This window comes from Anastrepha ludens, chromosome 5 (genome assembly GCF_028408465.1).
Source record: "Anastrepha ludens isolate Willacy chromosome 5, idAnaLude1.1, whole genome shotgun sequence".
Lineage (NCBI taxonomy): Eukaryota > Metazoa > Arthropoda > Insecta > Diptera > Tephritidae > Anastrepha > Anastrepha ludens.
Window position 1 is genome coordinate 13,082,839 of NC_071501.1, and position 12,802 is coordinate 13,095,640.

General features: G+C 39.1%; 1 protein-coding gene across 1 annotated transcript; it reads left to right on the forward strand.

Moving 5' to 3' along the window:
• The first annotated feature begins 1,198 nt into the window (after positions 1–1,198).
• Positions 1,199–2,167, forward strand: LOC128864514 (uncharacterized). Its single transcript, XM_054104212.1, has 3 exons — positions 1,199–1,253; positions 1,341–1,521; positions 1,576–2,167. Coding segments are annotated over exons 1-3 (768 nt in total). The 5' UTR covers positions 1,199–1,251; the 3' UTR covers positions 2,161–2,167.
• The last annotated feature ends 10,635 nt before the right edge of the window (positions 2,168–12,802 follow it).

Sequence of the window (12,802 nt, forward strand, 5' to 3'; positions counted from 1 at the left end):
AAATGAGCAAACTACTGCTACGGAGGTGATCTTTTTGGTGCGAGTGGTGTCGGCTGCTTTTGCACAGTGGCAAATTTTTGTCATCGCTTGTTATCTCGCTCTGGCTTTGATGTGCGGACAGCTGCACATCTGATTTGGGTCTCCACATAGTGATACTGGCTGTAGTTCAAATCAAAACAGTGTTGCATTGCTGCCGTAACAAAGAGCTCACATATAAATTAAGGGCTTTCACATTGAGTTCGTTCGAATTCGTTGCTTGGCAGTTTCACGTATTTTGGTTTTGTAAATTCAGCGAAAGCGGCTAAGCTCTAAATGTGAAGTGCCACAAGCTTAACACTTAAGTAGTTTGCATAAATAGGTAGTTTGAACAGAAAACAATCAGCTATTTGACAATTGGAGAGCCGACGAAATTTAAGTTTAGAATATGAAAAAGTGAAGAAAAAGCAAATTAAGTATTACTGCAATTACACTGTGGAACAAATTCAGGTTAGCAAAAATTAGGTCCATTCTGAGAGTGGCGGGTGAAAATAGAGGCGAAATTAGAAGACCCGTATCGCGCCGTTTTCTTATGTTAGTTCGATTTTTTTTTAATCGGGCTTCGAAGTTTGCAGTCAAACGCCGATTTTCAGTATATTGTTTCATAAGTACCACAAACATTTTCGAAATCAATTTTTTCAAAAATTGTATTGTAATTGTTGCACAGGTCTCTAGCAATAATTTGGCTTTTACAGATTGAAAAAATATCAATTAGTCGACGAGTTATAGCCAAAACACCATATAAACAATTTTGCTCCGATTTTGGACTTCGAAGGCCGATTAAAAAAAAATTCGAACTAACATAAAAAAACGGCGCGATACAGGTCTTCTAATTTCGCCTCTATTTTTACCCGCCACTCTCAGAATGGACCTAATTTTTGCTAACCTGAATTTGTTCCACAGTGTTATTTTATATTTTCATATTTCATTAAGTTATTTCTACAGTTAAATCTTTAATACATCTTCCAGCAGATGAAACGAAGTTAATTTATCAGGCATGTTCTGCAAATCGTTTTCGGGCAATATTTTCGCATTTTCCGTTTTCAAATCGTTTGACATGTCCTGTAAATCGTTCCGTTTTCGTTTTTTTTTTTCGAACATCAGCAAATCGTTTCGTCACCCTGTTCTGGAAATCGATATCGTAAAAATTCTCCAGTTAAATTTTCGGCAACGTAAACGTTAGCGATTTGTGGCATTCTTATAAAACTTATCAAAATGTGAGTATTTACTCAAAATAACTGCATATATTTATGTAAATAAAAGTGTTTATTTAAAATATTTAAAACTCATTCAAAAACTTTTAGGGGAAAACACAAGAACTCCAAGCAAGAGCTAATTTTAGTCGAGTTTATGGAATCTCATCCAGATTTGGCGAAGAATTTTTTGAAGGGCGACAGAGTTGCTGTTGAGGAAAAGTGGAAAGAGCTAAGGACGCTGCTAAATGCAGAAGGGCCGCCCAAAAAAGATGTTAATGGATGGAAAAAAGTAAGTATTTAGTCAAATATTAAAATAAATATTTTTGAGTTGTCTTTTTTCAAGATATGGTCTGACTGGAAGGGGTGCATTCGGAAAAAGGTTGCCCATAACAATCTAGGATCAAGGGCAACAGGAGGTGGACCCTTTAATAAGCGTGTACTGACGAGCAACGAAGAATGTGTTGCAAGAACTTGTGGAATTTTTGCAGCCGTTGAGGGCATAAACCATTCTAGAAGCTTTGGGACAGAAGAAAATAGTAGCGCTATCGAATCTGAGGAAGAACGTCCCCAAACAAGTAGGGAAGCGGTGGCTACTCCGAGAGCTGCAAAAAGGCCACGAGTGTCAATGCAGGACAGCCTTCAGACGTGTATGACAACGCAATCTACTTGTATGGAGAAAATATCCACCACTTTAGATAACATTTGCAAAAACCAACACAAGATTGCAAAATCGCAGAAAGATGAAAGGGAAGAGATTCGACGACTTTGTCGTGCTGTTGAGAAACAAAATGAATTGCTGGCAGAGCAAAATCGCTTGAAGACTCAAAGTATAGAGCAAAAGCAAAGACATTACCTCGAAATGGAGCAGTTGCAACATGAAACAGTTAAAATTAAAATTAAAATGCTTGAGAAAGAGACTAAAAAATAAATATAAAGGAATCTTATTGAACTGTTATGTATATATGTATGTATTTACTTTCAATATGAATAAATTTTATGTTTCATAATATTAAATTTCTAGCAATAGAGTCTCTTATATTTCTGCCAACACTATACCTATAAACTACTGTTTTCCTCATTTTCAGCAATTTCCTCATCAATTGCATTGTTTTCTAATACGCTTTCTGTAGTGCGCAACAAACATTTATTATCTTCACTACCTTTCGCTGTTTCGGCTGTTTCGAACTTAAATTCGAATTTAAATGAAATCGGACGAATTACAGAACACCCAAAACAGAATCGTACGAATTGCCATTTCGGATCCGTATTGAAATCGCGCGATTTTCAGAACATGCCTGTATATAATTATAATAATTTTTTTCAGCTGGTGCAGAAGATAACTACAAAACTAATAGAAATAAGTCAAAGTCTTTGCCTTTTGCCAAGCGTCAGCAAGTGGGGAATAGATGAAGGAACTGGTATAAGTGTGTTTGTAAAATAGTGAGTTATACCAGTTTAATCAGGTATAACCAGGGCCGTGGAGAGAGTATTCGGGCCCCGGGGTAAACTTGAGATGCGGGCCCCTTCAAATTTTTTTTATTTATCAAAATGCGTATTATGTTATAGTGATATAACATTTAAACATTGAAAAACTCATTGATAAAATTTTTGATAGAATTAATTATGAAATATTGATTAAAATGAATTTTAGAAAACTCTTCAGCAGATCTGAAATAAAAAACACAGCTGAAAAAAGTTAAAATTTTTTATTCATTTTGTGAGCCTTACAAATATTTGAAAATGACTGCCACAATGCTTAGAATTTTGCTTTTCTTGCTTTAGTTGCGGCAAAAGCTCTTATAATATCATCGAAGTCGAGTTTTCTTGTTAACTCAGATTCCAAATACAAAGTTGCCAATCCTGTTACTCGACTCTGAGTTGAACAAGAACGATGTTAGTCTTTGATCCTTGATAAAGAGCTGAACGATCTTTCGGCGCCGGCAATCGATACTGGCAGGGTGCAGAAAATTCGCAAAGCAATGCAGATGTTCGGGAGCAGAGTATCCAAGTGTTTAGCTGTGATGGCATTCAACAAGTCGAACGGAGGCATACAACATTCCGAATTTCCAGTAAAATTCGCCTTGTACACACTCTTCAAGTGACACATCTCAATTGAGATTTCTTCCGACACATCAGAAGGGTATTTTTTAGCAAAATTAAGAGCTGCTGTCTGAAGTTCTGCTTTTTCAATTTTAGGAAATAGCCACAGGAATGAGAAAATGTTGTTTATGTTTTTAATTGCAGTAAACCGATTTTCAATACCAGTGATAACTGAGTCCATGATGACGAGAAATGTGTTCCTCTTGAAATCAATATCTTCGGCGGTCATATTTTCCGCTGAATTCTCAGGTTCTTCATCACTACGTTTCTTCTTTCGGCTTGCTAGCAATGTTGACGAAGTGTTTGGCAAACCTTTTGCAACAGTTTGACATTCTTTTAAAATCGATCGCCATTGGCTGCGTAACAATTGTAGATCTGCTACTAGGCATTCAAGATTCTTTACCTCGACGTCAATCGTTGCTTCTTTTCTCAAACTGACGTAGTTTATTGCTGTGAGAATCTTGAACCATATGGAAGACATTAAGACACATTCAAATTTACTTATGTACTTAATAATTCCATCGACATCGCGTTTCGTTTCTACGTTGATATTAAGTCCGGTCCCTTTTGTAAGAGCTTTCCTCAGTCCAGGTAGATTTTGAGCAAACGTTTTGACAGCATCAATTCGAGCAGACCATCTTGTATCCGATAAGCGGTGAAGTGAAATGGGTACACATTCTTTCAAAATATCCCATCGTATCGTACTTCTACTGAATATGTTGAAACATTTTTGAACGACTCCAAAAAAAGTAATTGTGTTAGGGCAGCATTCAGCGGCATCGACTCCTGCTAAATTGAGAGTATGAGCTCCGCATGGTACGTAAAGTGCATATGGATTTTTTTGCAAAATGCGACCTTGGGCTCCTTTGTACTCACCGCTCATGTTTCGCCCATTGTCATAACCTTGTAATATACACTTTTGTATCATTGATATGGTGACACCAAAACAAGTCTGTGACGGAACTCTGGTAGAAGTATTATTTACTATATTTTTTCAAGCAGAAAATTTCTTGGAATTACCCTTGAAAAAGTGCTTTAAATTTTGTTTTGTCACAAGCAAATGTTTATTTGTATATACAGTGACTCACAGCTTATTTGATGCAGATAATATATTTTTAGAAAAAAAGGTGGGTGTAGCATAGTACACATAACAGAAGTGAAACTTTCAAGGCAGACAAAGCAAGAGGGAGATACCCGAGAGAGAAAGAAAATATAACTAAATAAATTCACAACATTTGCAGAGAATACAAATAGACAAAATTTACAAAAACGGAGAAGGGTCGACCGGTGTAGGTAAAGGCCGGACACAAACCGTGGCCACAACGCGCACTACTTCGAGCATTTAACACCCGCACAAACGCAGCGATTCCAGGACCGCAGCAACGGCACAAATTACCGCAAGCCAATACCAATAAATCCGACGCCGGAATGGATAGCACTTTATAGTATGCACAAGCACTACCCAGGAAACGGAAATAAGCGCCAAAAAGGAGGCGCCAAAAAAATTGGGACCAAAAAATGCCCCTAACAGTAGGCACCAAGGAAATATAACGACAAAAAGTAGCCACCAAAAATATATTTCTACAAGTTTGCACCAACAAACAAGCGCCAAAAAGTAGGCAGTGTTATTTCTCACTAGAAATTAGAAACCACAAGGAAAAACTCAGGAAAAATAGCCTAAAGTGTACCTAAGATATATACCTATAAGGTCTAGCTCTCTCTCTCCTTTTCCTGTACGTTATATCTTTTTTCTCTCTCGCGGAACGAAAATGCCCAAAACGTTGCATGCTTTGAAATTTTACTTTCAATTCTCGCTCGTCCATCGACGCCTAAGAAGTTTCACTTCAAAAATGACTCGATGTTTATTAAATTTAATGAAAAAATTTATACGACTTGTAATGAAATATGTATGTACTGTTTACCACTGCAGAACGAACAATAACAAAAACAAAGCTTGCTGAAAAAATATAGAAACAAATAGTTTTCTCATGAAAATATGCTCACAGCTTAAATGATGCAGTGTATTTTATATTTTGTCTGAGAATGCAATAACGGTGAAATGCATTTTTTTAGTTTAGCTTAGCTTCTTAAGTCATTCTCCAAAAATTTTTGTTAAGAAAAGTTGAAAAAATTTAAATTTTTTAAATTGGGAAAATGGACCTCACTTGAAAAAAGGGAAGACGTTATTCGGCATTATAAAGAGGGCAAGAGCCAACGAAAAATTGCAGAAATTATTGCTATTAGCTCCTCGACTGTCCAGCACATTGTAGAAAGGTTTCACCACGAAAACAGGACAGAAGATAAGGGCAGATCTGCGCCAAAGAAAATATTTAATGGTGCAGATGAAAGGTGGATTGTTCGCAAAGTTAAAGAAAACGCCGATTTAAGCGCTCCAAAATTAAGGAACGAAGTCGAAAAATACTTAGGCAAGATCTGTAACCTTGAAACTATTCGTAGAGTTCTGCGCGATTAATGCTTGTAATAGAAAACAAAGAAAAGATGATATTTATCAGGCGACACTCCCGCCATGGCTGAAGGAGTGACCCGCAAACAACCTGAGCGGTGGTCACTCGTAAGTGATTTTTTGATACCAAATATCAAAGCAGAGGAAGATTAAGCAAGATGTACCGCAGGATGGTGCCCTTTCACCCTTGCTGTTCAACTCCTACATCTCGAAGCTCCCCCAACCACCAGAGGGAGTCTCCCTGGTCTAACACGCTGACGACTGCACGATAATGGCTGCGGGCAATGACATTGATGGCCTGTGCTCCAAAGTGAACCACTATCTCACCGACCTTTCTTGCTTTTTCACTGCGAGGAATCTCCAACTTTGCCCCACTAAGTCCTTGGCGATCCTCTTTACCACCGGAACAAGGGAGGTCAAACTGTCCCTTAAGGTAAAAGTCACACCAATTCCGACGGTAAACAATCCCAAAATTTTGGGTGTAATCTTCGACCGTTTGCTCTCCTTCTCAGCGCACACAACCGCAATTGCCACTTAAGTCCAAAATCGCAACAAGGTCCTCAAATCGCTTGCCGGCAGCACTTGGGGCAAAGACAAAGAAATGTTGCTATCGACATTCAAGGCAATTGGTCGGCCGGTTCTAAACTGCGCCTGTCTGGTCGCCTGGAATTAGTGAGACGCAGTGGATAAAGCTAAGGACATGCCAAAATACTGCCATTCGGACAGCAACCGGTTGCCTCCTGATGTCCCCTGTCCAACACCTTCATAATGAGGCACAAATGCTCCCCGTATTGGAGCACAACAAACTGCTCCGCAAGCAGTTCCTGCTAGGGTGCTGCCGCAGGTTTCACCCTTGCAGACTCCTGCTTAAACCAGAGCCGCCTCCTAGGCACGTCAGGAGATACCTTTTAAACTACGCCGACGAGATCCTGTACAAAACTGAGAGAAATCTACTGGACCAGACAGTGTTTAGACAGTCAATAAACGGCATTCACCGCGAGACCGTCACCACCTTCTTAAGCTCCCGTCCTGTGAATGCCGTAATCGGAGTCCAACCACCACCTATTGCAGATGAAGAGCTTCAGCTTCCCCGTGAGACACGCGTAACACTGCCAAAATTATGTTCTGGATACTGTAGCAGGTTAAACTCCTACTTATCCAGAATTGACCCCGACATAACAAACATATGTCCGGCATGTGAAGGTACCCCGCACGACACTAACCACCTTTTCACATGCCCTTTAAAACCTCTTCATCTAACACCACTCTCCCTCTGGAACCAACCCGTCGAAACAGCATGTTTCCTGGGCCTATCTTTAGATGAGCCAGACGAAGACGACCGGTGACGGGGCTTCTATTACTGTTAAAACAACAACAAAAAAGAGTTTTGCAGACAACATTTGAACAAAGACATTCCATTCTGGAAGTCCGTTGTTTTTGCGGATGAAAGCAAATTTAACCTTTTCAGGTCTGATGGGAAGTCCTGCGTTTGGAGAAATCGAAACACCGCGCTTCAACCATTTAATTTGCGCTCTACGGTTAAACACGGCGCGGGAGTGTGATGGTATGGGGTGGCATGTCCTATTCAGGAAATTTAACATTAATCGAAGGACATAGGGGTTCGTTTAGGTTCTACCAAGACAACGACCCAAGCAAACGTCTGGTATTGTAAAAACTTGGCTTATATGGAACTGCCCACATGTAGTACAGACACCTGCACAGAGTTCAAATCTCAACGTTATTGAGAATTTGTGGTCAGTGATGGAAAATAAAATAAGAAACCACAATATTTCTAATGCTTCTGATCTGAAACGGGCACTACTGGAAGAATGGGATAAGTTCCGATTATTTAGCAAAACTTGTAGAATCTATGAATTCCCGATTAAAAGCTGTTCTGAATCAAAAGAGATACCCCACTAGGTATTAGACGTAATCATGAAATCGAAATATTTATGTGTTTATGTTTTTGGACTACTTTTATTTTACCTATGAAATGAAAGGTCTCATTTCATTTTCAATTTCAAATGTTTATTAACAAAAAATGGTTACAAATTTAATCATCAAAATAATAGCCATCGCTGGCGACACATTTTTCCCGTCTCTCAGGCAATTTGTGAATGCCGCGCCAAAAAAATTTGCCGTCTTTGGCCGCAAACCAATCGTCGAGCCATTTTTTGGCTTCTTCGTGAGAATTGAAGCGCTGCTCGGAAAGTGCGTGGCCGATCGATGCAAACAAATGATAATCGGAAGGCGCCAAGTCTGGTGAGTAAGCCGCATGCACCAGCGGTTCCCAATCGTACGTCTCCACCAATTCCCGGGTCGCTCTTGTTTGATGTGGCGGTGCATTGTCATCAAAAAATATTACTTTGTGACGCCGATCGGCATATTCTGGGCGTTTTCGGTGTATAGAGCTGTTCAAATCGGCCAATTGTCGTTGGTAGCGTGCACCGTCAACTGTTTCATCTGATTTTAATAGCTCGCACCAAATCATACCACGCTGATCCCAGAAAACACACAGCATTGCCTTGCGGCCGAAGCGATTTGGTTTGGCCGTTGTTTTGGCTTGTCGCCGGGCGATCGTTTACGCTTGGGATTGGAGAAATACACCCATTTTTCATCACCCGTAACGATTTGATGCAAAAAAGACTTCCTTTTGAACCGGGAGAACAGCAGTTCACAAGTTGTTTTTCGGTTCTCTTGCTGCCTTTCAGTCAGTTCATGTGGCACCCATCTTCCGACCTTTAAAATCGTGCCCATGTCTTTCAAACGTTTGGAAATGGTTTTTTGGGTCTCTCCCAACTGCTCTGCCATCATTTCTTGCCTTTGACCATCATTTTCATCCAACAATGCTTGCAATTCGGCGTCCTCAAACTTTTTTCATTCAAGCTGTGACCTCAAAACTGTAACTGAAGTATTTAAATTTGCCATATCTTTCTCATGAAGAAACATTTTTTGTTATTTTTCGTTATTAAATAAAACATGTTATTTATCAAAAAAAAAGAGAAAACTGTTTTCTGTAATGGAAATAATGAAATGAAAATATAATAATTTGAAGCTTTTACACAGCTTCGATACAATTGGGGAGATAAAAAACGAAACCTTGCGCTGTCTAACGAAGCTTCTGCTGTTTAAAGAAGAACTTCAGCAACTTAACACTCTGAAGGCAATCAAATAGACTTAGAAAAGTAAATAAACATATTGAAAGTTTTAAGTTTCCCCTACTTTTGGTCACAGAGTAAACGATGAAAATTATATTACTACGTTAGGTTAGGTCATGTTGTAATAGTTGCCCAGATAGTGGGCCCAGTTGGACGAAAGAAGTTTGGTTAATCATTTGTGATACCATTGTAAGGGGGAAAAAAGAGGTGAAGGAAAACGATAGGACAAAAAGGAGAGGGGTGGGGGATTGAGTACTTGTGGACTATAAACGATGACTAATTTGCGGCTGTATTAGTCGTTTTATGATGCTGATGAAATGCATAAGATTTTTGATATCAAGACTTGCTATGTCAGCAGGCACAGAAAAGAAGTGAGAACCCATTTGCTTAAATCTTAGTGCTGCGAGAGCGGAGCAGCTAAGGAGCAGGTGCTGAGATGATTCCAGCTGACGCTGATAATAGTTATTAACTGGGGTTTGGAATGGCTTGGTTTGTGACTCTGTAGTGCCCGTGCTCGAAACTCCGGACATGAAACAGCCAATGATAGAATATTGGCATCAAACTATTTTGAGGTGTGACAATTGTCAACTTTATTTTACACGGGAAGGGGAATTTTTGTTCAAATTTGTCAATTTCGTTTTTCATTATATATACTTATATACTTGGCGCGTACACCCTTTTTGGGTGTTTGGCCGAGCTCCTCCTCCTATTTGTGGTGTGCGTCTTGATGTTGTTCCATAAATGGAGGGACCTACAGTTTCAAGCCGAGTCCGAACAGTAGATATTTTTATGAGGAGCTTTTTCATAGCAGAAATACACTTGGAGGTTTGCCATTGTCTGCCGAGGGGCGACCGCTATTAGAAAAATGTTTTTCTTAATTTTGGTGTTTCACCGAGATTCAAATCGACGATCTCTCTGTGAATTCCGAATGGTAATCACGCACAAACCCATTCGGCTACGGCGGCCGTCGTTTTTCATTACCTGATCAATTATTATGCCTAAAAATTTCCATATTTCTTTTTGAGGGTGTCAAATGGCAGGTTTTGTACAAAATAATTTCTGCATTGTTGTTCCACACTATCAGCTGAGCAGCAGCAGCAACGTATCAAGCAATTGACAGGGCTGCATTATTGCGCTAGTTATTTCGTAGCTCGAAAACATCTGCCATTTCAAGATAATCCTTTAAGATAATCCTTTTAGCTTGAGGAGCAAAACATCAATAAATTTCATAATTTTGAACAGAAATTTTTTTAAATAATACAGTGATTTCACAATATTTTCTACGACAAATTGTCTAAAATACTCTAAATCCTCTTTAAACGCGGAAAGTTAAAATCTGATTTATTGCCACACTCAAAAATCATAAACATTTAATAGAAAAGTAACTTTGCTCGACTTTGAAAGCAAAAACCGAGTGCACGCAAACTCGCACAAGTCATTCGCTTTTGACCTCCGCAATGGGAATGCTGTAAACCCCAAGGTATATGAGGCTTAAAAACCATTTATTATCAACATAGTCAAGGACTTCTTATCAGCACCGACGAAAGCCATCAGCGAGCCACAACATAACATCCACAATTCATCGGCATTGTTCATAGCAATATTTTCTGCAATGAAGGATGCTGTGAACACGTCGTGTAGTGGAGAGCGCAACTCAAGCGTAGAGAAATTCTATACTCAATTTCGCTCTCGTTCTCTTTTTCGTACTCTCCCAACCGGCATTGCCGCAATGTGCAAGTACTTTGCAGATTTCGCCATACTGTACGCTCTTAGATTCCACAAAAGGACTGGTATGGTATGAGCGAGAGCATGTGACCAACAGCCGTCAATTATCACAGGATTTACGAAGCTGGCAGCAGCAGCAGCAGCAGCAACAGTGCCAACTATGACGATGGTGCAATTTGATTTCATGCGTCAGTTCACACCTAAAAATTGTTTGGGGTGCTACCACCAGAACATTCTGCATGCAATACAATTTGACATGCTTTGAGTTTATAAAATCGCAAAACGAAAATATATTTAAAGCATGTGCGCGCATACATCCGTACATACATATTATATGTACATGCACAGGTATGCCAGTAGGTGTGTCTGACTTTAAGTGCGAGTCTCACCTTTGACAGTGGACTTCTTTCTCAGAACACTTTCTTTGGCTTACTCTACATACGCTTTTTTGCAATGCCGTCGACGACGTCGGCGCTCTTCAGTTTTGCACGAAAAATCTCATTAAATGTCAACACACAAAATTAAGTAATACTTTGAAAATTACTTCATTATGCCGCGCACTTCAGTTGTCGCCTTGCAGTTGTGGCGTAGCCACTCCCCATTGAGCACTTAAAATTGCCCATAAACATAATTCCCTTTTAGTTTGCAAATCTTGGTCACACTTATATGAACCCTATTTTCTTTAAGCTACCCTCTTTTACTTTTGTGGCTACGTTCTGTGTATTATTCGCATGACAAACAGTCAAAAGTATGCTTTACAAAATGTTGTGCTAGCAATTGAGTTTGCAAATTTGAAGGCCGCAAAGTAACGAATGTGACGATTTATGAAAAATTTAGTGCATGCTTTCGGGCGCAAAACTTTATTAAACATACATATTTACATATGTACCTACAAGCCTGCGAATCATCAAGTATTTTGTAGTAAATTCCCTTAGTTTAAGACTAACGTGGAACTAGTGGCTTTGGGAAGGTTATGCGCTCTGTGTTTATGCAATGCGAGAAAATGTTTTGTTGATAGACTATACGCATGCTATCGATTTCGACAACTCACCGCTTTACGCACCAGCTTAATTAGAATTTGTCCAAAAGTCGCGGGTTAATGCTTGTGATACCGAATCGGTTGGTTAATTGAATGTGAGCAATAAAGCTTCTCAGTAAGCATCTTAGAGCAACTTTGTTAAAACAAAAATCCGTAACATCTGGATGGAGAAATCGTCACGTGATGAATTGAGAACACAGATTTGAACGAATTTTGGTTTTAACAGGTTGACTACCAACTAATTCTCCGCGTCCACCAACTAATTTTGGCGTCTTGATGCGCGATTTCAATTTGTCAGAGTTTCTTTTTGAAAGATTGAATATTTTTCAAGCCATTCGGCATCGCTAACTTCGCCTTGTTATTTTCGACGATGCAATTGTGATTAATACCTACATTTTTCAATTAGGCTTAGAGTGAAACGTAAGTGGGGAAAAATTTGTATTAAATTTAATTTCTGTAATGTGCGGTGAAAGCAAAATTAATAAAAACATTTTTCTAATAGCGGTCGCCCCTCGGCAGGCAATGGCAAACCTCCAAGTGTATTTCTGCCATGAAAAAGCTCCTCATAAAAATATCTGCCGTTCGGAGTCGGCTAGAAACTGTAGGTCCCTCCATTTGTGGAACAACATGAAGACGCACACCACAAATAAGAGGAGGAGCTCGGCCAAACACCTAACGCGCCAATTATTTATTTTTTTTTAATGTGGGTAGATAGGTGAAATGGTTGAAGTATCACTCCGGCACTCCCCAAGTAGCAATAAAGCGCCGTTCTGATACCAGATGCTTTCCATTTCAATTCAACCGGGCAATTCGGATCATGTTCTTCGATTTCGATGTAACTCAAATATATAACTTTTTCAAGAGTTATCGGCAATTTTGTTTTTCGGCTCAAAATCGATTTTTTTTTATTATATAAGAAAATTTTTTTTTTAAATGCCCTGACTAAGTTATCAAAAATGAACCGATTTTAATAATTCTGGGTTCAAAATGATCGTCATTACTTACGCGAGCGACTTCATGCAGAAATAATTGCAAAAAAGTAGTTGACAATTTTTTATTTTGCAAAAACACAACATCTACTTGT

What these genes read in the sequence shown, in the direction of transcription:
- LOC128864514 (XM_054104212.1), top strand. An exon ending in ATGTTAATGGATGGAAAAAA is followed by an intron (nt 1,522 to 1,575) that starts GTAAGTATTTAG and finishes TCTTTTTTCAAG; the next exon opens with ATATGGTCTGACTGGAAGGG.